Genomic DNA, 27,983 nt, shown 5'->3' on the forward strand with positions numbered 1-27,983 from the left:
TAATTAGTGATGCTGAGCATATTTTCATGTGCCTCTTGGCCATCTGTATGTCTTCTTTGGTGATATGTCTATTTAGGTCTTCCACCCATTTTTTAGTTGAATTGTTTGTTTTTTTGATATTGAGATCCATGAGCTGTTTGTATATTTTGGAGATTAATCCTTTGTCCACTGTTTCATTTGCAAATACTTTCTCCCATTGTCTTTTCATCTTGTTTATGGTTTCCGTTGCTGTGCAAAAGCTTTGAAGTTTAATTAGGTCCCATTGTTTGTTTTTGTTTTTATTTCCATTACTCTAGGAGGTGGGTCAAAAAAGATCTTGCCATGGTTTATGTCAAAGAGTGCTTTTCTTATGTTTTCCTCTAAGAGCCTTATACTGTCTGGTCTTACATTTAGGTCTTTAATCCATTTGGAGTTTATCTTTGTGTATGGTGTTATACAGTGTTCTAATTTCATTCTTTTATATGTAGCTCTCCAGTTTTCCCAGCACGACTCATTGAAGAGGCTGTCTTTTCTCCATTGTATGGTCTTGCCTCCTTTGTTGTAAATTAGGTGACCATATGTGCATGGATTTATCTCTGGGCTTTCTATCCTGTATCATTGATCTATATTTCTGTTTTTGTGCCAGTACCATACTGTCTTGATTACTGTAGCTTTGTAGTATAGATTGAAGTCACGGAGCCTGATTCCTCCAGCTCCGTTTTTCTTTCTCAAGATTGCTTTGGCTATTCGGGGTCTTTTGTGTTTCCATACGAATTGTAAAATTTTTTGTTCTAATTCTGTGAAGAATGCCACTGGTAATTTGATAGGGATTGCATTGAATCTGTAGATTGCCTTGGGTAGTATAGTCATTTTCACAATATTGATTCTTCCAATCCAAGAACATGGTATATTTCTCCATCTGTTTCTGTCATCTTTTTGATTTCTTCCATCAGTGTTTTATAGTCTTCTGAGTACAATTCTTTCGCCTCCTTAGGTAGATTTATTCCTAGGCATTTTATTCTTTTTGTTGCAATGGTAAATGGGATTGTTTCCTTAATTTCTCTTTCTGATTTTTCGTTGTTAGTGTATAGGAATGCCAGAGATTTCTGTGCATTAATTTTGTATCCTACAACCTTACCGAATTCATTGATTAGTTCTTGTAGTTTTCTGGTGACATATTCAGGATTTTCTATGCATAGTATCATGTCATCTGCAAACAGTGACAGTTTTACTCCTTCTTTTCCAATTTGTATTCGTTTTATTTCTTTTTCTTCTCTGATTGCTGTGGCTAGGACTTCCAAGACTATATTGAATAAGAGTAGCGAGAGTGGACATCCTTGTGTTTTTCCTGATCTTAGTGGAAATGTTTTCAGGTTTTCACCATTGAATATGATGCTTGCTGTGGGTTTGTCATATATGGCCTTTATTATGTTGAGGTAGGTTCCCTCTGTGCCCATTTTCTGGAGAGTTTTTTTTATCATAAATGGGCGTTGAATTTTGTCAAAAGCTTTTTCTGCATCTGTTGAGATAATCATATGGTTTTTATTCTTCAGTTTGTTAATATGGTGTATCACATTGATTGATTTGTGTATATTGAAGAATCCTTGTATCCCTGGGATAAATCCCACTTGATCATGTTGTATGATCCTTTTAATATGTTGTTGGATTCTGTTTGCTGGTATTTTGTTCAGTATTTTGCATCTGTGTTCATCAGTGATATTGGTCTATATTTTTCTTTTTTTGTGATATCTTTTTCTGGTTTTGGTATCAGGGTGATGATGGTGGTTTTGCAGAATGAATTTGGGAGTGTTCCTCCCTCTGCAATTTTTTGGAAGAGTTTGAGAAGGATCGGTGTTAGCTCTTCTCTAAACGTTTGATAGAATTCGCCTGTGAAGCCATCTAGTCCTGAACTTTTGTTTGTTGGAAGATTTTAAATTATGGTTTCAATTTCATTATTTATGATAAGTCTGTTTACATTTTCTAAGTATTCCTGGTTCAGTCTCGGAAAATTGTACCTTTCCAAGAATTTGTCCATTTCTTCATGGTTGTCCATTTTATTGGCATATAGTTGTTTGTAGTACTCTCTTATAATCCTTTGTATTTCTGTGGTGTCAGTTGTGATTTCTTCTTTTTCATGTGGATGTGCATCCTCTCCCTTTTTTTCTTGATGAATCTGGCTAAGGGTTTATCAATTTTGTTTATCTTCTCAAAGAACCAGCTTTTAGTTTTATTGATCTTTGCTATTGTTTTCTTTGTTTCTATTTCATTTATTTCCGCTCTGATCTTTATGATTTCTTTCCTCCTACTGACTTCGGGTTTTCTTTGTTCTTCTTTCTCTAGTTGCTTTATGTGTAGGATTAAATTGTTTGTTTGAGATTTTTCTTGTTTCTTGAGGTGAGATTGAATTGCTATAAACTTCCCTCTTTCTTAGAACTGCTTTTGCTGCGTTCCAGAAGTTTTGGGTCATCATGTTCTCATTGTCATTTGTTTCTATGTGTTTTTTAATTTCTTCTTTGATTTCTTTAGTGATCTCTTGGTTATTTAGTAACACACTGTTTAACCGCCATGTATTTGTTTTTTACAGTTTTTTTCCTGTAATTGATTTCCAATCTCATAGTGTTGTGGTCAGAAAAGATGCTTGATATGATTTCAATTTTCTTAAATTTTCTGAGGCTTGATTTGTGACCCAAGATGTGATCTATTCTGGAGAATGTTCCATGTGCACTTGAGAAGAAAGTGTATTCTGCCACTTTTGGGTGGAATGTTCGATAAATATCAATTAGATCTATTGGGTCTACTGTGTCATTTAAAGCTTGTGTTTCCTTATTTATTTTCTGTCTGGATGTAAGTGAGATGTTAAAGTCCCCCACTATCATTGTATTACTGTCGATTTCCCCTTTCATGGCTGTTAGCCTTTGCCTTATGTATTGAGGTGCTCCTATGTTGGGTGCATAAACATTTAAAATTGTTATATCTTCTTCTTGGATTGATCCTTTGATCATTATGTAGTGTCCTTCCTTATCTCTTGTAACAATGTTTATTTTAAAGTCTATTTTATCTGATATGAGTATTGCTACTCCAGCTTTCTTTTGATTTCCATTTGCATGGAATATCGTTTTCCATCCCTTCACTTTCAGTCTGTATGTGTCCCTAGGTCTGAAGTGGGTCTCTTGTGCACAGCATATATATGGGTCTTGTTTTTGTATCCATTCAGCCAGTCTGTGTCTTTTGGTTGGGGCATTTAATCCATTTACATTCAAGGTTATTATCTATATGTATGTTCCTATTACCATTTTCTTAATTGTTTTGGGTTTGTTTTTGTGAGTCTTTTTCTTCTCTTGTGTTTCCCACCTAGAGAAGTTTCTTTAGCATTTGTTGTAAAGCTGGTTTGGTGGTGCTGAATTCTCTTAGCTTTTGTTTGTCTGAAAAGCTTTTGACTTCTCCTTTGAATCTGAATGAGATCCTTGCTGGGTAATCTTGGTTGTAGGTTTTTCTCTTTCATCACTTTAAGTATATCCTGCCACTCCCTTCTGGCCTGCAGAGTTTCCACTGAAAAATCAGCTGATAACATTATGGGGATTCCATGGTATGTTATTTTTTGTTTTTTCCCTTGCTGCTTTTAATATTTTTTCTTTGCATTTAATTTTTGTTAGCTTGATTAATATGTGTCTTGGTGTGTTTTTCCTAGGATTTATCCTGTATGGGACCCTCTGTGCTTCCAGGACTTGGGTGACTATTTCCTTTCCCAAGTTAGGGAAGTTTTCCACTGTAATCTCTTCAAATATTTTCTCAGACCCTTTTTTTCCCTCTTGTTTCTCTGGGACCCCTATAATTTAAATCTTGGTGCATTTAGTGTTGTCCCAAAGGTCTCTGAGATCGTCTTCAGTTCTTTTCATTCTTTTTCTTTTTTCCACTCCTTGGCAGATATTTCCACCATTTTGTCTTCCAGCTCACTTATTCATTCTTTTGCCTCAGTTATTCTGTTATTGATTCTTTCAAGTGTATTTTTCATTTCAGTTATTGTGTTGTTCATCTTGTTTGTTTTTTCTTTAGTTTTTCTAGATCTTCTAGAAATGTTAAACATTTCTTGTATTTTCTCAATCCATACCTCCATTGTATTTCTGAGATTCTGGATCATCTTTACTATCATTACTCTGAATTCTTTTTCAGGTAGATTGCCTATTTCCTCTTCATTTAATTGGTCTTGTAGGTTTTTACCTTGCTCCTTCATCTGTGACATATTTTTTTTTGCCATCTCATTTTTTTTCTTTTTTTTTATGAGTGGAATTGTGTTCCTGTCATACTGGTTGTTTGGCCTGAGGCTTCCAACACTGTAGTTTGTAGGCTGTTGGATAAAGCTGGGTCTTGGTGCTGAGATGAGGACCTCCAGGAGACCTCACTCTGAACAATATTCCCTGCTGTCTGAGGTTCTCTGTTAGTCCAGTGGTTCGGACTTGGAGCTCCCACCTCAGGAACTTCAGCCTGACCCCTGGCTCATGAACCAAATTCCTGCAAGCTGGGCATGGCGGCAAAAAAAAAAGGAGAACAATAACAAAGTAAAAAATAAAATTAGACTAGGAAAGTAACCACTATGTTAGAAAAAATATAAAAATAAAAGTATAGATGAAACGACAACCAGAAGGTAAAACAGAACCACAACAGTAAAAAGGAGAAGGAGAAAAAAGGTGGAAAAGGCCTTGGCTGTGGAGGGCGGGGCCTAAGCAGGGGTGAGGTTTTGGCAGTGGGTGGGGCCTATGCTTAGTAGCCACAGGGCTGGAAAAGGCAGGGGTGGGGTGGGGTAGGGATTAGGCTCAACAGAAGAGAAGGGGCCCAGGCGTGCCTCCCACCTCTGGTCTCAGAGGTGGGGGGACCCCACCTGGCAGCACAGCAGGCTTCCTGGGCTCGAGTGGGAAGGACAAATGCCCTCCACTCCTCTCCTGCTCCTCCTGTCCTGGAGGGTTCCTCCCACCTGCCTCTCCTGATCTCTCCCAGCCTCCCTTCTACGCCCCTAGGACCAACCCAGCCCAGAGGGGACCTCTGAGGGCGTAGGATCTGGACAGAGAGAGCTGGGCAGACTTCCCTGGTCGATTGGGCAGTGGAAATGCTGGGCCCCCTCCCTCCTGATCCAAGCCTCCGAGGGTCCCTCCAGGCATGGGAACCCCTCCCCCATCTCAGCCACCCCTCAGGGGCGCTGGTCCTGTCCAGACTCCACTTCTCCTCCACCCTCAGTCCCCCCGTGTTCTACCGGTTTGCTTGGGGGTTCTTCCCACCTCCTTGGGCATTGGGGTCTCCCACCAGTGTCCGGCAGGCACCCTAGTTGTGGGGAGACGCGAACTCTGTGTCTTCCCACACCACCGTCTTGACTCCTCCAAGATTAAGTCCCTCCAGTTTCTTACTTGCCTGACATTCCATTCAAATTAGAGGATACTAAGGCAACAAGTGAATTGCAGAATATAAAACCTAGCGCTATTAGTACAGTCATAAGGGTATGGCCTGAAATATTGATGACATGGCATTGCATTGACACATCCAACTGCAAAGCCCCAGAGGCAAAGCAAACAAAATGTCTGGAGAGAGGAGGAAATCCATGGTCCCCGAACATTCTCTGGGAAGTTCTGATGGGTCATCTTCTTCCTTTATCCCTCATCACCTGGCCCAAAACTTCCTGCCAGGAATGATTGTCTCCTTTAAGATAGGATTTTTCACCATCTTCACTATCCCTTCTGTGAGTTTTTCTTCAAGCTCAGAGCATGTCACTCCCCATGTTCAATAGCCTTCAATGATTCCCTATTATCTATACGTTTCATCTTTATGGTTATTGTCAATGTATGTCTATTGTTCTCAAACTTTAGAGAGCAAAAGTATCACCTGGGAAAACTAATTGTAAAAGTAGACTAGGGCTTCCCTGGTGGCACAGTGGTTGAGAGTCCACCTGTCGATGCAGGGGACACGGGTTCATGCCCCGGTCCAGGAAGACCCCACATGCCAGCGGAGCGGCTAGGCCTGTGAGCCATGGCCGCTGAGCCTGCGCGTCCGGAGCCTGTGCTCTGCAGCAGGAAAGGCCACAACAGTGAGAGGCCCGCGTACAGCAAAAAAAAAAAAAAAAAAAAAAAAGTAGACTAAACCCCAATCCCAGAGATTTTGACTCAGTAACTCTGGACGAGGACCTAAAAATCTGCATTTTAATAGCCTCTCCCTGGTAATTCCAATGCAAGTGGTCCATAGAATGCATGTTGACCAAACAGTGGCATAAAAGTCACACTCCTTGCCTGGCTTTCAGGACCCTTTGAAGTTTGATTCCCAGTTACTTAGCCAACAGTACCCCTCCCTCACCCTCACCCCACCCTTATCAGGCCCCCTACAGCCTAACCCTAGTGCTTAAGACTAAACCAGTTGATAAGCATACTTTAAACTGCGCAATTTCTGAATATTTGCTGGAACCCCTCACACTCCTTGGAAAGACAAAATTACCTCTCTTGTCCCTTTTCCCACGTGCCCTAGTATCTCACAGAGTTGCTCAAACTATAGGTTGCCACACATTCCTAGGTTGTGACCAGCTTTTTATTTAAATTTGTAACTACTAGAATAGAATGTACTAGAAAATATTGTAACATTTGTTTCAGTTAATTATACATAAACATACATATGTATGTATTGTGCCAGGATATAAAATGTATTTCTTACTGTGGGTTGTAGTAAAACACCACCACCGCCAAGAACAACATTGAAAGCCACAGCTATAGCACTCACCCAATTTGCCTCTCATTAGAGCCTTCTGTTTCTCCATTATTGTGAACCTTTGGAGAACAATAAATAAAGCCACTCTTATCCCTCTAGGATCTATCATGGTGTTTTGTGCTCAATAAATGTTAACTGAATTGATTTGACTGCATGATCACAATCATGACTCTTCTGTGTTTAACTATTTCAGATCAGGAATCCTTTTTTAGGGTGTAGGGTTGGGGCTATCGCTTTCAAAAATTCCTTCTTTGTGAGACAGTGAGCTTTGGAGCATTGCCAGGGGAAGTGCCCCCTCATCTTGGCCAGAGGGAAAGGATAACATTTTCTAAGGCAATGAGGTTGATTGGTGCAGCCTATTTCCCTTGGAAATTCTGGAGTGTGGTCTGAGGAATGGAGTGGGTGGCTTTCCAGACAGACATGGCCCAGTGGAAGGAAACCCTTAGGGAAGGTGGCTACATGAGCCTTCTAGGTATGAGCATTTGTTGAACAAGCATTACTCAATAAACAAGCCACTGTGCTGAGTGCTTAAGAGCCCAAGAAGTCTTTGGCATGGGTGACAGACTGAACTACTCGTGGATTGCTTTTCTTAAGCCTGTACAGTGTGTCAAGTGGCAACAGAACAAGCCAAGGTTGTTTGAATGTAAATCATCTTACACTCTGCTTGCTTCTCACGTGCATGTTAACTGCACATCTCCTTTAGCTGTGCATTTAGGACCTCTTCTCTACAGCAGAGTCCCTGGCTCTGAAGAATTCATTACAGAAGAGGAGTAAAGACACAAACTTTCAGAAACAATTTCCAGATCATATCCCTTGAACAGGATGCACAGGGACCTAGTAGGTCAGTAAGTCCAGCAAAGGGGGATGTTGCCAGGGCAGGCATGCTGGATGTGGGATGGAGATGAACTTCAAATGAAAAGCTTGGGTAAGTGGAGAGTAAAGAGAGGACACTTTTTCTAAGATAGGGAGACGAAGGAAGGTCTGGCTTATTGCAGCAGAGGATCTGTGACAGCCAAAGCCCATATGGAAATGATCCTAAGGAAGACTGGGGTATAAAGGGCAAAGGGAAGAGAGGAGGGGCTATAGAATTTATTCAGATATCCAAAAGGTTTTGCTACAAGGCCTTCAATTTATTCTTGACCTCAGAATAAGATTTGGAAACTAGTGAAGTAATATCACTCTTTTAAAAAGCAAAGATGACACACGTTATAATGTTAGAAACTGACAATACTGAATGCTGGGGAGGATGTGGAGCAACAGGAACGCTCATTCACTGCTGGCAGGAATGAAAAACTGTACACCCATTTTGGAAGATAGTTAGACAGTTTCTTACAAAATTAAACATACTTTTACCGCATGTTCCAGCAATCACACTCCTTGATATTTACCTGAGTTGAAATTTTATGTCCACTCAAAAACCTGCACATGAATGTTATATCAGCTTTATTCATAATCAGTGAAAACTGGAAGCAACCAAGATGACCTTCCATTAGTGAATGGATAAACAAACTGTGGTACATTCAGACAATGGACTATTATTCAGCAATAAAAAGAAATGAGTTATCAGGTCAAGAAAATACATGGAGGAACCTTAAATATGAATTGCTAAGTGAAAGAAGCCAGTCTGAAGAGGCTACATAGTGTGTGATTCCAACTATTTGGCATTTTGAAAAAGACAATACTATAGAGATAGTAAAAATATCAGTGGTTACCAGCGGTTGGAAGGAGGGAGAGAGATGAATAGGTAGAGAGCACAGTGGATTTTGAGCGTGGAGAAACTATTCTCTATGAAACCAGTGTGGACACATGTCATTATGTATTTGTCAAAACCCACAGAACCATACAACACAAAGAGTGAATCTCAATGTAAACTATGTCCTATAGTTAATAATAATGTGTCAATACGGGCCTATCAAATGTAACAATTATACCCCATTAATGCAAGATAGTAATAACAGGGGAAATGGGGTGTGTGTGGGGGGGGAGGTCGGAAGATGGGGGGACTAAATACATAGAACTCTATGTACTATCTGCTTAATTATTCTGTAAATCTAAAACTGTACTAAAAAAATAAAGTTTATTAATTACTTTTTTAAAAAAACGTTAAGAGATTTCACATCGAAAGATAAAAAAGAGGCAAATGTGGTGAGAATTAAAATTTTTAAGAGAGCCAGCAGGGTGATCCTGGAAGCTTGCTTGTAAACTACACAGCCAGTTTTGCTACCCAAGCCCCTGTTCCCTCACAGAATCCCTCACCTACACAGTAAATCCACGCCACCTTCCCTCAGCTGTAGTAGCTCAGGACTTGTTGGATTTGTACAACGAACCACCTTAGAAGAAAGACAGAACCAAAATCTTCATCACTTATTAGTTTGCTAAATTGTCTCATGAAAATGAAATTGGGCTTGTCTGGTAAATTTGAAAAAGCAACATCATGACTTTTTCTCAGCAGAAGAAAAAGGCTTTTCTCTGGCAAACTTTTCTCAACCAACTGTAATGTTGGTTTCCTGGTATGATTGTTAATTCTCCCTAATTATGTAGAAGGCCCTTTAAATTTGTTTTGGTGATTTTCCTCTTCTGAGTAACTCCATGAGGCAGTCAGCCCACCTTTCATATTATAAGAAGACTTCTTCTTTTTTCTTTTTAAAAAATGACTCCTTCACTTCGGAATAATTTCTGCTTGTGATCATAATGGTTAATTCCAATCAGTTGCTCTTTTGGCTTTGAGTGAGGTGCTTGTTTTAAATCTCTCTGAGCTAGTCCAGCACTGGACCTTTAAACCTGGATTAATCCCCTTGACTTCTAAATCCTTTCGCTTTGGGGGCTGAAATCTGGTTCCATAACCTTTTGAAACACCAATGTTTGCTTTGAAAGTTGGCACCTTCTATTTAAATGGCAAGAAAGACGGGAAATAAGCCTTACAGAGCTGAACGTACTGATTTCAATGATCACCTCTAATCCACACCTTTCCTCTTTAATAATGTGAGGTTTTCTTCTCTTAATTAGAAAGAGCCAGAGATTATCTACACAAAACTGGAAGGTTTATTGTCATTGGTGGGATTGTGTCTCCTGTCCACGACTCCTATGGAAAACAGGTGCGTTCCTCCTTTGCCCCTCCCCTCCCTAACCCCCCTTTCTGACCCGATGGTTCCTCTGATGTAAAACTGCTCCACTGCCATCTCTGCCATCTATGATTCCTGGAAACGCAAAACACCCATCAGCAGGTGTCCTGCTTCCCATCTCTGGACCACAGTCAGACCTGAGCAAATGGGGGTTGGGCAGCAGCTGGGAGCTACAGCTGCCTGCGACCAGGCCCAGTCAGAGCTCATCCATGCCGTGTGACTCGGCACGGATGCCAAACTGGGGGCTGGTTATGGGCTGAGCAATCTTTCCTGGGATTTTAGGAGACAAAGGCCTATGCCTCCTATAATCTGATTTAAAATTCATTTCCCGGGCTTCCCTGGTGGCGCAGTGGTTGGGAGTCCGCCTGCCGATGCAGGAGACACGGGTTCGTGCCCCGGTCCAGGAGGATCCCACATGCAGCGGAGCTGCTGGGCCCGTGAGCCATGGCCGCTGAGCCTGCGCGTCCGGAGGCTGTTCTCCGCAACGGGAGAGGCCACAGCAGTGAGAGGCCCGCGTACCGCAGAAAAAAGAAAGGAAAAAAAATTCATTTCCCTGCCCCTCCCTCCCTGCCACACATCCCAGAAAAATCTAGAAGCCCTCCCAGACCTCAACCTCCTCCCCCAGATACAACTTGGTGGGTTCTGGGGAAGTGACCCAGCCAGATGGACCCTGGAAACAAGGCAACACTCACCACGTTAAGTCTCCTCTCTGTGCTGGGTGCACACTGGCTTCATCAGTGGAGTCTCACCTCTGACTCTGATGGGGGAGGAGAGTATACTGCACACACCCTCCATTCTTTCTCTCCCGCCCACCCTGCCACTCTACGCTTGTGTGTAGCAGGGGGACATGTGGATGGGTCACACCTTCATTCTCTGTCAGCACTGAAAAATGCTGCACTTTTATAACGGGCTGGCTTGGGATGGAGTCTTAGGGAGTCTGTGGGGAGCAGAGTGAGCCTCCCAACCCAACGACTGCTCTGTTGCTTCCCAGGGCCTTGTGTCGAGCCGGCACCGTCTCATCATGTGTCAGCTGGCCGTCCAGAATTCCGACTGGATCAGGTAGGGCTGGCCTGATGATGCCAGAGGTGCGTGGCCCAGGGACACCCTGGGAATGGGTGGACAATAGGAAGAGTCCCCACAGGAGTGGGGAGGCCAGGGGAGAGATTAACCCCATGCAGGCAATAATAACGTAAGCATTCTGGGGTGGCCCGATGACTTTATTTTTTAACCAATTTATACAGCCTGGGGCACTAAAGAGGGAGCTTTTGGTGTTTCATCTGCTCTGGCACGTTTGGATTCAGGAGTACGCTCAGAGCTCCCACAGACATCACTGGGATTGGGGAGAGACAGGGCCAGAAAGTCCGAGATGCCTCTCCGCTTCCATCCGTACTCACTTCCATGAGCTGTCACTACCTTTCGGGGAAGGTCCCCCGGCTTTGGCTATTTTCCATTCCCGTTCAGGCTTCCTAGGGCCCCGCGATGGCAGTGGGACAGAGGGGTGGGGCGGGGTGGGGGGGGGCAGGTCCAAGTGCTCGTGGCCTTTCCCTCAGATGATCCCTGCGCAGACAGTCCCTGCGCAGATGGTCCCTGCACAGTTCTAAGATGGCAGACACCGTTATCCGCTGTGTTTGCAGTGTAATTAAAGCAAACCTCCACTAATTATGCTAATTATGCCCCCCAAAGCTCCTACAGTTATAATTTGCATGAGAAGATGACGTTTTTTTAAAAAATAGCAATACACCATTTGTCTTGTGATGTCCCCCCGTGGAAAAATAAGCAGCACCTAGAGGTTTCCAGGAAAGGAGAGAAATGAAGGGCCGCTGACCTCAGAATGAGGGATGCAGAGAGTTAGCGGAGAAGAGATGGGGTGGGTGGAAATGGGAGCAGTGAAGGAAAGCGACAATAATAATTAAATAGTGATCCATGCCATCTGTGCACAGTGATTTGTGTGAGCAGTGCATGCCCTTTACAGACTTTCTCATCCCCCCCTCCCCCCAAGACAGAGGTGAGGTTGGGAGACAGCTCAGGAGAAGTCAAGGAGTTTGAGAGGGAACAGCACATCTGTGGTCACGTCAGGGTAGAAACGGAGACTCTTAGCACGGCACCTCATGACCTCAGGGGAAAATGGAGTCCAGTGGGGGAAATACTGAACAGGAGACTGTTACTGCTTGTATGTGATTAGAAGATTCTGAAATAACTCCCTCATTCATTCAACAAATATTCACTGAGCACTTACTGCCTGCCCTGCACTGCTCCAGGCACTGGGAAAATCAGCATTCCACGAACTGGGGTCACCAGAGAGGCTTGGAGATAGCTCTAGAGATGGGGCATGGGTGTGCAGAGTCCTTGGACATGGGGGAGCCTGTTTAGCCAGGTCAGGTGTCTGCCCATCTCAGGGGGGAGGGTGGTCAGGGACCTGGAGGCTCAGGGCAAGCTGGGTCACTAACGGTTTTCAGTTCATGAGATCTCATCTCTGGGAACCTTAGGTGTGCTGTGAGGTGGGGCTAGGGAGGGAATGCTCAACTGCTAAGTACATGTTTGAGGAACGTCCCAATTTAGCAGCTCATTAAGTTGGTAATTAAGCCCGAGTGCTGCATCCGTCAGGGGCTGGATCCCTGCTCACTTCACATCCCGTGTGCAGCAGGGGTTGGCCAGTCTGCGGGGCTGTGCGTTCCGGTCTGGCTGCCATGCCCACCTCCATGCCCACAGGGCACCCCGCTGCACAGGGAGTAAGACATGGGCAGATTCCCCAGTTCAGGTAACTGCAGTCGCCACTTGATGAGGGCCTGGCTCATTTCATTCTTATCACAGTCCTATAAGGTCCAGAGGAGAATTCCCATTTTGCAGGTAAGAATAAGAGCAAGACACTATACTAAGCACTTTGCATAGAAAACTCATTGACCCCTTCTAATAACCCCGCAAGAGTGTTATTATTGTTATTCCCATTTTACAGATGGGAAAGTGAGCACCAAAAAATCACATAACTTTCCCAAAGCCCCACAGTTGGGAAGGTCTGGTGCTGATATTAAACCTGGCCAGACCAGTACCAGCAACTGTTCATGTAAGCCTGTGTCAAACTCCTCTCATTTTACAGTGGGGAAACTGAGGCTCAGGAAGGTGTTTCAAGCCCATGTTTTACCTGATTCAAGGTCTAAGTACTTGGTATGACCAGGTCTGCTAAGCTTTTTGAGCCATGTCATTGGAAGGAACCAATAAGCAAAGAGTGTGAGAATGGAAACCAAGGGAAACATCTTTCCTATTGTCAGGGTGGACCCGTGGGAGTGCTATCAGGACACCTGGCAGACAACCTGCAGCGTCCTCGAACACCATCGGGACCTCATGAAGGTAAGCTGGGCCAGCCTCAGGGTTGGGTGGACCACGGAAGCCGGGCAGGCCAGGGAAAGGATGCTGCTGGCCTACTGACCTGGTTGTTTCCTGCTTCTCCTCCAGCGGTGGGAGAGACCAGGCTCTGAGCAGCACCACGGAGGGCAGTGAATTAGGGACCCTGAGCAGCGCCAGAGGCTGCTTCCTGCCTTGTCCCCCTCCTCGATATGACTTGGGGCAGTTTTCATCTTCTGGCAGTAAATTCAAGGTGGGATTCAGGAGACCACAGCTGGAAAGCTTCAGAAAGTGAGGAGAGAAGGAGAAGCGAGCAAAGAAAGGAGGAGAGCAGGGCACTGGGCGGAGTTACAAGCAGCCAGGTCCTCCTGCCACACCTCCTGGGGACCCACTGGTCCTCTTACCCCAGTGTAGGTGGCCGTGACTGCTGTACTTCATACCCACAGGCGTCGTACTGTCATGCACACTCATTCCTCCTCAGGGGGGTCCACGGGCAGACAGTGTTCTCATCTCTGTTTTATTTGTGGGTAAAAGGAAGCACAGAGAGGTGAACCAGGGTATCTGAGGACACACAGTGACTGCCTAGTCCACACAGATGGCTGCCTAGGGCTTGTGGCCGTGTGCGGTGACGAGGAGCCGGTTGCTAGGTAAGCACAGGTTCCTCACCAGCCAGCAGCAGCCATCAGCGTGTGCAGAAAGCGCCCTTCACAGATCGATAGCAACCCATCGACTCCCACCGTGCGGGGGTGAAAAGTGGTGCCATCCATAGCGAGAAGCCTGACCACCGAGACGAGACGCAACCCATCCTGCTTGCCTCCGCTGACCCTGATGCACAGCCCTCCCCAGCCCCAAACAAGGATCAGAATGGCATCATCCCGACACAGGGGGCGCCTCCATCGCATCTGTGTTTGCTGTCAGAGGGGCCTTTCAGAATCTTCTCGTTGGGGAGCTGCCAGCAGCCCCAGTCCCCCCACTCTCCACCTGCTGTGCACAGTGCTTTATTTGAACAGGTGTGGAATTCTGGGGCTCCAGACCATCCAGGAAGTCAAGAGCAAGAGAAGTGGAGAGCACTAGCTGGCTGTTGCTTCATCTAATAAGCTTTTCCCCCATGGAATTGAAGAAAACCCATCTCCTTTTTTTCTGCTTTCACAACCTTTCACACACATCCCGAGTCTTCCCTGGTCCCTTTGGAAGGACTCTGATGTAGGGTGGCCCTGACTTGCTCCTCTGGGCTTGTCTCAACAACAGCAGTAATGAAAGACATCCATCTTACTGTATAAGGATGTATCCGTCAGGAGAGGCTAAGATTCGCAGACAGCCTTTAAATCTCAGTGGCTTCACACTGGAGACATGTGCACCTTCTCTTCACCCAGGAGCCTCAGGCTGCGTGATGGAAGGGAGGAATCGGGGACCCTGCAGGCATGCCTGAGCCCTGGCTCTACCAGCCAGAAAGCCTGGCTGCTGTTTTGCTGTCTAAATGTCTGGGCTTCCTGAGCCCTCCCTCTGTTACTCAGGCCCAGAAGCATGAGTCTGGGCCCGAGATGCTTGGCCAACAACCCCCAGCTGTTGCAGTGATGGTCACAGGCCGGCAAAGAATGCCAGTCCCGATGGCCCCCCGCCTTGGAGTGGGAGCTTGGAGCTGCTTATTAACTCCCAGTCTCCCTGGTCCCAGCATCAGGCCGGTGTTCCTGGCATGGAGAGTGGACCTGTTGGAGAGATAGACACGGGGCTTAATAGGTGATGCAAGGCTTTGAGAACGTGGGAGCCTGTGGAGGGCAGAGCGGGGCAGGTGGCCAGCACTTTTCTTCTCCAGCAGAGAACAAGTCGAATGGGGCAAATGATGCATGCAGCAAGAAGAAGAAAATCCTCAACTACCAGACCGGTTATTTAATGAGAATGTGGCGTTTTCTTTTCTGGATGTGAAATCATAATAAAAAGGAGGCAGACTGTCCCTTCCACTCCACCAGCCGCAGCCGGACAGAGAATCCCACAAAGCAGGCTAAGAAGAGCCTGTGGTCCCCAACCTCAGCCGGCTCCCAGGTGTGGCTGCTTGCTGTCGTGACCATCTCCTGTCAGGAACATTACAGAAGTGACAGGTCACCCCACAAGACAAACGCCTGCCTTTCCAGGGTTCAGAAGGACTCACATTCTGCTCTGCCTGCACGGTGGTGTGTAGAAGATGCCTTTGGAGGGTCACCCCAATCCTGGGACTTGGTGTCCTCTGGCAGCAGGACTCAGTAATCCAGAAAGGGTGGTGGGCCAGGGATTGAGGGGAAGCTGGCTTTCAGGGAAGGGACCTTGAATAAGCAACAGCCCTATGAAGCTAAACAGATTGAAAATTCACCCTTTGTTTCTCTGTTGCCCAATAGCTCCACTCCCCGCAGGCAAGGGGGGTTGCTTCGGGGTCAGCTGTGAAGAATGCTGCGTTATCAGCTCTGTGTTTTCTGTAGCACTAGAGAGAAGCAGCAGGCTAGATAACACAGGACAATGGATAATACACATAGAATTTCCGTTTGGCTCTGGAATGTGTATTCACACTCTGAGCAGGCGCAAGAGTTCCCAGAACGCCGCCCTCTTCCTGCAGCACAAACACACCCTGCTCCGCCTGGCACTGCTCCCCAGCTTGGCCCTGTCATTGGCGTCTCTGGCCTGGAGAGGCAGCAGGTGGTGATAGCGCCTGCTGTTTGCATGACCTTTCCCAAGCTTGCACAGCCCTTTTGCAGACATGACCTCATTTGAGCCCCATGAAGCAGGCAGGGAGAGCAGGCATGCATGTTCCACAGAAGGTCACAACATGTACAGACTTCCTGCCAGGTGCCAGATGCTCTAAAGGCGCTCTGTGTGTGCTCGCTCGTGTAATCCTGCCGCAGCCCAGATGCGTGGCTCTTTTGCCTCTCTGTGTTAGGCTCTTGAGCTGAGGTTCAAGAGCAGGTAACTATCCAAGGTCACACAGCCAGAAGGGGGCAGAGCTCAAACTTGAACCCAGGTCTGTGAAACAACACATCCCACGCGTTTCTCACCTCCTGCTAGCCTAGTGTGGTCACAGGGTGTGGCTGGGTCTAGAACCCACCTCCAGCCCTCTTTCTCAGTTCCAGGACACCTCACCATGATGGACAAGCAGATGAGCATTTGGAGGTAACTGGGAAACGCTTTCATAAGTCTCTTGGGCTAACGACACTGACTCTGCCCTTCCTCCTTCCCCCAGCGGGTGACTGGCTGCATCCTCTCCAATGTCAACACACCCTCCATGACGCCTGTGATTGGACAGCCCCAGAATGAGACCTCCCAGCCCATTTACCAGAACAGCAATGTGCCCACCAAGCCCACTGCAGGTAGGGGAACATTGGTGTAGAGCGGTGGCTCTCAAACTTCAGAATCGCCTGGAGGGCTTGTTAAAATCCACATCGCTAAGCGCTGCCCCAGAATTTGATTCAGTGGGTCTGGAAGAAGGAAGAGAATTTGCAGTTTTAAAAAGTCCATGCTGATGCTCTGGTCCAGGGACCATACTTTGAGAACTCTTAATGTAGGGCGTCAGAGAGAAATAGTCACAATGATAGAGACAGGAACAGAGACAGAGAGAGACAGGGGTGATGGTGTGCATTTTAATATAAATATGATTGCCTTAAGTGGGAATTAAAGACAAAAGGCAGCATTTTTCTCTGCCTTTTCTAAGGGGGTTGAGGATCTTGCCAAGATCACACAGTAAGGAAGTAGCAGGGCCAGGAGTCAAACCCAGACAGTCTGCAGCCAGAGTCCCACACTCTTAGCCATCCCTTCACTGACAAAGAGCAGGGGTCCCCCAACATTTACCCAGCACCTAGTACTATATGCTTGCACGGTGCTCAGTGCTTTACACGGGTTCTCATTTAATGCGGTAATTCTGTGATATAGATATTATATTCCCATTTACAAAGAGAAAACTGAGCTTCAGAGAAGGTGAGTGATTTACCTAAGGTCACACAGCTCAAAAGTGGAAGAGCCAGAATCCATATTCAGGACTGTCTGATTCCAAGGTCCATGTTCTTTCTAATATTTTCTTCCAAGCCAATTGCAAGAGACAGATCCTGGTATTACTTTTCAAGCCTAGAGACCATAATCTATTTGGTTATCAGTCTATCATAAATAGGGTAATTCACAAGGATGAGCCAGAATTTCATAGTTTGCGTATAGCTACATCTGGGGGCTCAGAAAACTTCTCTGGATTAGAGCTCAGAAAGATCACTGAAAACCAGATCCCTCTCAGCCAAAGTAGGATGTCTGATTATTCTAAACACCATCTGAAAGGGAAGGAAGGCCTTTGCCCAGCAGAAATTACTCCAAATGAGTTCTTTGCCACAGGCCAAGTCTCCGTGGATTGGGGTGTTACTCTTTAGTGTTGGGGATGGCTGAAGAAATGCACATGATATTAAAAACCGAAAAATGCAAACAGGGCACAGTCCCTTTAAATGTAGACTATGATCCAATTTATGTTACGTAGACATATCTGCATTAATACGCATAATAAAAATGGGAGAAAATAAAAAATATATGCATACTTCAGTGGTGGTTATCTCTAGCGGTGGAATTATGGATGCTTTCTATTTTCCTTTTTATATATATTCCTCTTCCATGTTTTCCAATTTTTCAACCGTGTAATAAACACGACCAGAAAATAGATTCCCATCTAGGGCTCAGGATGCTTGTGCCTTGGACTGGGGATGAGAAGAGGGAATTTGGGCTGTCATGTTTCTGTTCTTTCTTTCCACCCTCCTACTGCCTCCATGACCCAACCCCTGCCCCTCCAGGGCAGCCCCAATGTTTACAGTGGCCCAAATGTGGGACTGACGCGAGTGTGAGTTGTGAGTGGTTCTCTCCGTCTGTCCCTGTCTGTCTTGCTCTCTCTCCCATAGCCAAGATCCTGGGAAAGGTGGGAGAAAGCCTAAGCCGGATCTGCTGTGTCCGCCCACCGGTGGAGCGCTTTACCTTTGTGGGTAAGGGAGCAAGGACCTTCTTTACCAATCCCGCCTCTTTTCTTTCCCTCCTCCCTTTGTTCATTCACCAGACAAGCCCCAGCACCTGCTGTAGGATGAGCATCTATAGAGCAAAACTTGGGAGAGAAGAGAGGATGTCACCAGGCCTGCAGGGCCAAGGTGTGATGGGAGCCCAGAGGCGCGATCATCCTGGCTCAGGGATCCTGGACACCTTCCCCACTCCTCTCCCCTCCTTGGGCTCTTCTGGTCCTTCTCTCTATAGAATGTGTCCACCCGCCTGAGAGTTCTCAGAGGCCCAGCATCCTCCCTCAGGTCCTCCCAGCTCTGGCAGTGTCAGTACTCCTGCTGAGAGGCTAAGAACACACAAGCCCTTTCCTTAATTTTCTCCATTTTTTGGCTGCTCCCCTAAGGACTCAGCATAGATGAGAATAGCTGTCTCTGGGGCTCTTTCTCCTACAAACCCCAAATTCGGCTCTGCAGAAGAGCTGAAGCTCTAGCCCCCATTCCTTTGACGCTTTGGGGCTGAATGCTGCCGTTTCTCCCATTTCCAATTTCCAACCTTGAATAGGAACTAAGAGGGATGGTTGAGGAGGCGGGGGCCAGGATGGCATCTCCACAGTGTTCTGCACACCGTGTGCCCCATGTGGGTGCGCACACTCAGAGCACGTGGTAAAGCCTCTGTCTTTCACATCTTTCCCGGGCTCTCCATTCTGCCATGTGAAAAATCTCAGCGTACTCAGTTTTGCTTGTTCTTTGAACCAGAACGCTGAACGGGAGAGGGCCGCCTCCGTGTGACACTACAAGCTGTCACCCTGGGTTCAAGGAAGTTGCTTTTGTGGTCAGCCTCCCCTAAATACAGAAGGAAACAAAAGGCGCTCAGCATGAGCACGTGTGTGTCCGTCATTGGCAACCCAGCCAGGCTGTCCAATTCTGAAAATCCCAGAACAGTGAATCCTGCCTCTGGAGCCTGAGGAGATGCTCCCTCTCCATTTTAAGTTGGACGGTGCTCTCCATTTATGTTGCTCAGATGTCCCTACTCCCACCCAGTCACCCCATCCCGGGTTCTCCCTCTGCGGAGGCTCTTGTACAGAACGCACATCAGGTATCCGGAAGTTGGTTCCCTGATGCTTCTGCATTTCCTCTTTCCTCCCTAGATGAGAATGCCAATCTGGGCACAGTGATGCGGTACGAGGAGATTGGTGAGTGGGGCTGGGCAAGTGGGAACATTTGGAGCCACCTGCCTCCACCACAGGCAAAGCGGGGGAGGGGAGAGCCTTGCAAACCCTGGGTGGTGTTTGCAGCAGGGTCTGCTCTTAGAGGGATAATTGATTGTTCCCAAGCTAAGATCATATGCTTAGTTATCTCTCCTTTAACCTCTCCATGCTAGATTCAGGCAGCTTCCCTGGAGGTAGGATGGGATCAGTTGGCAATTTTCCCTTCAGAGCCTCTTCTCCCTCATTCAAAAATCATGGAAGCTGAGTTCATTGCCAGCCAGAGAGACTCTTCTCTTGCCCACAGCACTGTGCCTGCGGCAGAAGAGCTCCCCTACCTTCCTCAGCAGAGGATTCCGGCATTTGGAGGATGAGGAGAGACGGGGAAGAAAGCCACACCTGTGACCTCCCCCGCAGCCTTGAGTAGAGACTAAGGCCCCGACTGTGTGTGAGGGCAGTGAAGGCCCCGGGCCAGAGCAGGTGGAGGGTGGTTACATGGAGCTCTCAGGATGGGAAGGAGCTAACCCCCCATAGAAGTGAGCTGAGTTCTGGGCAACCCGAGGAAAGAAACCAGGAAACAGATCTTTCCAAGGTTCCAGAATAAGTTAGACACAAGTATCTGAAGCCGGGTAAAGGGCAGACAGCAAGAGTGGAGCTGGAGCTGATGCAGCTACCAGGTGACAAGGAGGGTCAGTGACAGTTGGAATGCTTGAAATTCTAGGATGAGGGGCAGCCTGGTGTCCAGCTGACATGCTTAATCTTCAACTCGAGTTACAGAGATGCTCCAGGCACCCCCTCCCAGAGCTGGAGGTTTGGGGCTGCACCTGGGCACTGGGTTCTCCCAGGAGGCCCAGCAGATGTGATGCCATTTCAAGGAACTTCTCTGGGGCCTGTCCCCTGATGCCAGGCAGTGGTGCACTTGAGCTGGCTCATATTTATTCGCTAGAGCCATTTGTAAAATTTTCAGGGGTCTTACCAACCAGCTGTTAAATGCAGTTTATACTAAAAATTAAATTATATTAAGTAACAGTTAAATACATTGTATTCAAAAGTATTAAGTACTCAAAACTCCTCACTTCCCAATTCTTTCATCAAGTTTTCATAGGCTTTATTTACCAGCACATGGCTATGTGAGGACCACAGGAAAGGGCGCCTGCCTTTCTGGATGCTTCCCAAAACCAGCAGGAAGAAGCATGCAACCCCAGGTTCCACAGCCCCAAACATCCAAAAGCCCTGCACTCCCCCTTCCCTGCGGTTCCACACCTGGCCAGGAGCTACCTTCCCAGGGAGGAAGTCTTCTCCACCAGACCAGCCGAGCTCAGAGCAGTCTTCAGACTTTCAGCTCTATTCCAATGTGTGTTTTCCTCCGACACCTTGTTCCAGGAGGAATGCATTGTGGCCCAGCTTCAGTTGGGACCTCTTTACCTTCCCAGCACCCAGGGCCTGTGTATCAGGCTGTCCTGCCCTGGGGAGTTCCCCCTCCTACCGAGAGGCAATGCGATGGGTGTTTGTTTACACGGCCACGCTCCTAGCTCCTAGCGCTCCACCTTTACCATCTCACTGCAGCCTTGTGAGGCGCAGGGCTAGTCTTAGCCCCATCTTACTCCTCTTTCAGAGAAAGGAAAGCTGAGTAGCCACAGCTGTCTGGATGGATTTGTGGCCTCGTGTGGTACCGGTGGCAGCTGCCTCAGTGTGCAGTGGGGAGTGGAAGGGGCTGCAGGGCCTGGGGCTTTGCATAACCCGGATTCCCGGGAGGAGAGTGTGGCAGGAGAGTGCTGATTCTGGCTCCCTGGATCCTGAACTGGGGAAGAAAGTTGGGCCCAGAGGAGGTCCCAGGAAGGGAGCTTGCCTGGCCTCTAGACCACTGTGCTGTGAGGCCCTCTGGCTCACACGTCCCCTTTTTGAAATCCCCTTGCACGCTTCACGAGAAGGAAAAAGCCATTTCTCCTAGCTCAGTTAGCACCTATGGCTCCATTTCCACTTTCTTAACCAGCTGACTGCTTCCGGGGGCCTGCCCCAGACCCAAGGCTTATGGGCTGAAAACACGTACCTTAGTCTCAGATGATAAACCTGAGAAATCACTGCTGCCCTCCAGCGGCCACACGTGGGATCCCAAGCCCTGCCAGGGCCTCTGGCCTGTGACAAATCCATCTGTTCCAGCGCTGCAAGCAAAGGTGCAAACCCCGCGCTTTAACTTGATCTGCTTTGGCTTTAAAAATAATCCTACATTATTTTGAAGTGAGAAAGTGAGTCTCTGGCTTGGGAATAGAAAAGAGATTCATTTCCATGGCTGTAGAGCAGGGTTTCTCAACCACGGCACTGTTGACACTGGGGACCAGATAATCCTGTGTCATGGGGGCTGCTGTGTGATGTGTAGACTATTGAGTGGCATTCCTGCCCTCTAAGCACTAGGTGCCAGCGGCACACCCCTCTCTCCAGTCTTGACAACCAAAAAAGTCTCCAGACATTGCCAAATTCTGCAGACAAAATCGCCCCCAGTTGAGGATCACTGATGTAGAAGAAGCTGAGGACCAGCATGTCGTCTGGAGACCGCCAGCTAACTGAACTCTTAGGCCCACAGTTACAGAGCTTCAGCCTTTCAACAGAGAACTGACCTGGAATTCTGGGTGGCTCCAAGCTGGAGACAGGGAACAACAGGATCCCAGAACGAGCTCAGTCTGGCTCCTCTCAGCCATCCGAAGGCTGGTGGCCTAACACAGAGGGAGGCACCATTGACCAGGGCCTCCATGCTGCAAGAGACAAGGCCACAATCGCCATCCCGGACTGCCATCCCAGAGCACCCAGAAGGCTCTTAGACAGCCTGCCCGCATGGCCCCTGCGGTCAGCCTGTCTGTTGTTCACTCATTCAACACATCCTGAGCACCTACTGTGCACAGGTCTCTCTGCCAGGCCCTGGAGATATAAAGATCAATTAAGGTCCCTGGACATAAACAGACCATGAGACTACAGTGTGACGTGGAGGAGAGGGGAGAGGGAAGGCTGCAGGAATATTTAAGAGTTAAGACCCCAAGGCTCCATGGGGCTCCCTGAGTATGAGCTGCACTGACCTGGGACCGTGAGATGCTCTCACTGTCTGTCGCCAGCCCAGCAGCCTTCCACTCAGCCTGCAGCCAGGGCGAGCTCACCACCTGAAAGTCCTCGTCAGGTCCCTGAGCTAGCTACAGGGTCTGAGGCGGGCAGAGCTGCCGCCCATCTCTCGGCCTCAGGGTCCAGGGTGGCAGCGTTCTCTGGAAGGCTCAGAGCGGGGCTGTCTCACTGTTTCAGGCAAGATACCCACAGCCACAGCCTCTTGATGGAAGGGCCTGGGATGCCGGGGAACCAGATGCACCACCTGAATCCCAGCCCAGGTGGAAGTCTCTCCCCACGTGGTTCTGAGAATCCCAGGATTCTTTTTCCCCCTGTTGCTCAATGTTCAGGCCCCGGTCAGTTTGCTGCCTGTTTTAAATGACAGTGGCCTCACTGGGGTAATTCAGAGTGAGCTTAATGAGGGAAGAAAAACAAGTGACAAGCAAGAAGTACGGGTGGGAGTCAGGAAAGTGGGGGGCAGCCTCACTTCTCAAGCCCTTTGCTGAGGACACTGGCCATGTAAAGAGAGGACATCTGATGAGCTGAGCTAGCTGATGAATTGAGGGTGTACTCGGTGTCCCCTGCCCCCCATCCCATGGGGTGCTTGTGACGAGACAAACCCCAGATAACGCACAGCAGCGGAGGAACCAAACTCCACGGGCACTTCGGTGTGATACGGAGCAAAGGAGAGACCCTTAAACCTCACACTAGGCGTGTAGCTGGCTCAGTCTCTGTTTGGGTGACCAGCCATCCTGGCTTAGCATGGAAACCCATCCTGGAAACCCCTCAGTACCAGCAAACCAGGACAGTTAGTCTCCCGCTCTGCTGCATTCCTCCTGCAGGGAATGAGGGTGGTCTGTAAATGAGCCTGGGGGAGGTGTGAGCAGAGGTGCCTGGAAGAACTGGGCTCTGGAGCCCCAAGGATGGGACACTTCTGTGTTCAGCGGGGGAAGAAGGCTGAGACTTGAATGTTTCCCAGGCCTCCACTCACTCCCTTTTCAAACTTTGTTCCCCCTCCTCAGAGCTGCGGATCTTGCTGCTGTGTGGCAGTGACCTTCTGGAGTCCTTCTGCATCCCGGGGCTCTGGAATGAGGCAGATGTGAGTAGCAAGGTTAAGGCCTGTGCACAGCTGGCGTGGGGATGGATGGGGAGGGGGCACTCGACTTTGACCTGTAGACTTCCCTCCTCACACAGGAGGGCAATGGGCAACCCATTCACGTCATGATGGAAGAAAATTCTCAAAGTAGCTCTTCTCCAGTAAAAATTAGTTTAAAAAATTAAATTAGGGCTTCCCTGGTGGCGCAGTGGTTGAGAGTCCGCCTGCCGATGCAGGGGACGCAGGTTCGTGCCCCAGTCCGGGAAGATCCCACATGCCGCGGAGCGGCTGGGCCCGTGAGCCATGGCCGCTGAGCCTGCGCGTCCGGAGCCTGTGCTCCGCAATGGGAGAGGCCGCAACAGTGAGAGGCCCGCGTACCGCAAAAAATATATATATATATATTAAATTAAATTAAAAAAAGAAAATTCTCACCTCCCCCCAGCTTTATCTCGTCCTGTATTTTTATACTCACTCCTCCTCAGGCTTGCTCCTGGAAAGCCCCTGGGAAAAAAAAACAATCTGAGTCATAGAATACCTTCTCCACGTAGTGCTTGGAGGGTGTGTGCTGGTGGGGAAAGATGGGGGAGGGAGGAATTTTTTTAAAAGACTTTGCCCTTTTGAAATTATTGTGTGTTTTGTTTTCCTTTGATTCTTTTGAAGAGGTGGTAAATACCACCCTAGAATTCCCTTAACAAGAGAAAAGGGGTCAAGAGGGGAGAAGTTAATAGCAAAAGGTCAGTAGGATCCTTCTGGCAATTGACTTGGGATAGAGGGAACTAGGAAGTTAAACTTATACCATTTAGAAGCTCATTGGACATCTTTTGTACCAGATCTGACAGAGATGGTGTTAAACTAGCTAATTCATGAGTTACTCACCCTTCAGATGTACATTCATTTTTGTTCTTTCATTAATTCATTCATCTGATAGCCAGAGCTAATGCTAGCTCCCAAACCCATATCCCTTTGAAAGTTGGATTCTCAGGGCAGATATTCTAGACCTAGTACTTTTTCATTACTTACTGTGTGACCCCATGCAAATCACTCAACTCCTTGGGCCTTGGTTGTTTTTCAAAAATCTATAGAATGTTATCTATAGCATTCTGAGATTTTTAAAGAAATAACCAATACAGTCCCAGCCCCCAAGTATCAGGTACCACCTGGTACCAAGTATTATCACCTGGTAAGATGTCTGCATATGAAAATTTTTCATGTACATATATGTCTCTGAAGAGAGAGAGAAATAGAGAACCTTCAGGGTTAAACTCAAGATTCTAGTTCTGCTCCAACACAGCTCATGACAAAATATATTCCGAGCATCAGTTTTTCCCATCTCTAAAATGGGCATCATAATAGTACCCATCTCATAGGGTTTGGGGAGAATTAAGTGAGATTACCCATGTAAAGTGCCCAGCCTAGCACCTGACACACAGTGACATACAACAACTGTTAATAAGTGAATTTACCTAAATAGACACATAGATAAACACATAAATATTCAAGGAGAAGGGCATAGGTGCTAACCTGCTGTGGGATAACCAAGAGGGGAGGCATAGTTTCAGGGAAGCAGATTATACTGTGTAGTCCTTTCCTCTCTACCCCTGCATAATTTCCTGCACGTGAAATTTGAAACCTCTTTTCGGTTCTGGATTAAGTGGCTTAATTAACTTTTACTTTCCTCTCTACTTCACAAGTTGCTTTGAAAGGAAAAAGTAATGCGGGAGAAGTTCTGTACAAGATTTCAGCAAAGCTCTTTCAAGAATCCAGGCAAATCCGGGCAACTGCCTGAGGCCCCATCCCATGGGGAGGCCCTGGCAGCTGGGGAGCCCTTTAGAGGGATGAAATGGACAGGGGCAGCAGCCTGAACGGCCGCTGCATGAACAGGACGTCTCTAGGGCCTGTTTGCTAAGTGTGACTCTCAAGGGCAGACCCGGCTTTCTGGAGCCTGAAAATGACTCAATTGAGGGCCCTTGAAGCACGGCCAGTCCCTCTGTGTTCCTCCCAGAGAGAAGGCTGACTGCAGGGCCTCTAATTTCTCTCCGACATGGCTGCTCCTGATGTTGTCAGATCCCACATTCAGAGAACCAGGAAAAAGAGCCCCAGGTCGCTCCTCTTCCAGTTGGTTCCTGATGCTGAAATGACGTGTTGGTTACAAGAAAAGAATTGAAAAACCGATAGCTGTGGATTTACTGGGGCTGTGGTAGTGGAGATGGAGTGAGACCCTCATCTATTCAACCATGTTCCCACCTGATGGGTCATCCTGGAGATGGGAGCACCCAGCCTGGCTGCTCCCAGAGGCACAGCAATTCCGAACCAGCAGGGACCCCACATCTGTCCTGTTCAGGGTGCTGAGAATTTCAGTCCACAGCACAGGCAGAAGGGGGACTGGGTGAAGCAGACCCCCAGGGCTCACTCCAGATGGTTTTCTAGAGCCTAGAGCTCTACCTCCCCACCCCCGCCCAGCCAATTGCTCAGTTCCCTGATTCAACCGACAGTGAATCTGTGGGGTCCTTAGAATCATGACAGCCGAGGTAGAGGCAAAGAAAAACCAACAAAAACAAAATCAAGGAGCTGTTTCCTTATGTAACAAGTGTGAATTTCAGGCCACAACAGAAGTGTGCCAGAAATATCACAATTTATTTAAATCACATGAAAATTCAACCCCAAATCACCATCCTGCAGGGAAGATGGAAAGTTAGTCTCATTCATTACTGACTAGCAGAACCTGAGAGGCTCTCGTGGGCTCTGAACGTGAACATCAGTTCATCAGGGTCGCCGCAGACATCTTCCCTATTGGGGCCTTCGTGGTCCAGTGAGGTGGATGGCAACCTGCTCCAGGCCCACCTGGGGCATGGGACTCCTGGCTGAGTCTGGAAGGCCCCGTGCTGGGCCCAACCCACCTATGATCCTGGCCCTATTTTCTTCTGAGGCTTTGCCCTTAGGGTGCTGTCTGGGAGGGAGGAGGGGGTGGGCTTCACAGCTCTCTAGCTTCTTTCTAGTGTGGAAGGGGGGCAGCTGAACCTCTTCTTTCTATTCTGAAGCTATCTCCCCTATTTTCTCTCCCCTCCTCTGGACATCTAGGGAAATCTCTTCAGTGGTTTAAAGCCATTGACTTCAAAACGTACTATTTTCTGCCCTGAAAAATCCTCTCATAAAGGGTCTGGTTCTCTGCTAGAAATAGGGCGGGGATTGGGCAAAGGCATATATAGGGAACATGAAACTAGTTAGTAACTCAGTGAATTATCCCACTGTCCGTATTTGGGGAAAGTTGGAGCTCAGGGTCTAGAAAAGGAAGGTCTTTCTTTCAAGACTGGTACAGGGTGAGCCCTGCTTATTCTAATAGAAAGTTCTAGCCTCTGGAGTTTGCCTGGAAGTGGCCCGTTTCAGGGATCTCTGTTCCTAACCATGAGATGACTGAGATGACCAGGGGTCAAGTATGTGAGACCCACTTCTGTCCCAGGTTTCATTCATTTATTCAACCCTTTATCAGAACACATTTCTTTTTATCACCTGGTGTCCCAAGTGATACTTGCTGGCCACAGAACTGTGCTCAGTGACCATGAACCTGAAGCCTTGAATCTGCCAATGATGTGACAGGAGGGTGGGGAAGAGAACCAAATTTCTTGGAAAAGTCCTAGACCCTTGCTCTGCATTCCAGTCTCTCCAGAATCCTCAGGAACAAACCAAGAGAGAAGCCACTAGTTCAGACAGGTCTGGGAGACATAGAAGCCCCACCATCCTTTCGTAAAGAAAGCTCAGTGGGGACCGTGGAGCAGCAATGCCCCGCCCAGGCTGGAAAGCAGCTGGGACAGTCTGTTCTACAGTAGGGCTGCCAAACCCTCTTTCGGCACAATCAAAACTCTCCCGGTTGAGTCAGTCTTGCTCTTTCTTTTGCTTTGGATTCCTGAACCTATGCTCTCCATCCAGAAATCTAATTACACAGCTAAAGGAACAACCCATCCCCACCCAAACACATCCCTTGGGCATTTCCCAACAGACACAAAAATCCGTCAGCCCATAATGAATTCTGACCTTCTCTGACCAATGACACACCCCTTCCCCTTACATTCTGTGGGGAGAAAATTCCATACATTTTCATCATGTTTCTCTCTATGGAATACAAAAGAGTTGCTTGTGTGGCCTGGCAGTTGGCATTTTCATTCTTGATTCCAGAGAGAGAGCAAGATCCAGTTTCCTGGACCAGCCTTTGGAGTTTGGGACCCAGTCTCTCTATCCCATCCCATTCCCAGACTTTTTTTAGAACTAGTTTCCCCCAGGAGACCTGACGTTTGCTATGCCGCATCCTGACACCAGCACCAAAGCACATATCCAGGCATGGACTGGGGTCTATGGGAAGTCAAGGCCAAAGCCTAAAGGGTCAGCCATGGATAGATTTGTGAAACAGGAAACTCTTATCCTCACTCCCCTCCCCCAGACAAAACCC

At 47.5% G+C, this 27,983-nt stretch overlaps 1 protein-coding gene across 2 annotated transcripts in view; it reads left to right on the plus strand.

Moving 5' to 3' along the window:
- Positions 1-27,983, plus strand: part of NMNAT2 (nicotinamide nucleotide adenylyltransferase 2) — a 208,085-nt gene that overhangs the window by 155,790 nt on the left and 24,312 nt on the right. For both annotated transcript variants that reach the window (XM_082616077.1, XM_082616076.1), the window contains exons 3-9: positions 9,724-9,812; positions 10,831-10,898; positions 13,106-13,184; positions 16,384-16,510; positions 18,068-18,148; positions 19,303-19,347; positions 23,469-23,545. In XM_082616077.1, coding sequence (XP_082472203.1) covers positions 9,724-9,812; positions 10,831-10,898; positions 13,106-13,184; positions 16,384-16,510; positions 18,068-18,148; positions 19,303-19,347; positions 23,469-23,545 — 566 coding nt within the window. The remainder of the gene's footprint in view (positions 1-9,723; positions 9,813-10,830; positions 10,899-13,105; positions 13,185-16,383; positions 16,511-18,067; positions 18,149-19,302; positions 19,348-23,468; positions 23,546-27,983) is intronic.

Source organism: Mesoplodon mirus, assembly GCF_964341445.2.
Source record: "Mesoplodon mirus genome assembly, chromosome: 3".
Lineage (NCBI taxonomy): Eukaryota > Metazoa > Chordata > Mammalia > Artiodactyla > Ziphiidae > Mesoplodon > Mesoplodon mirus.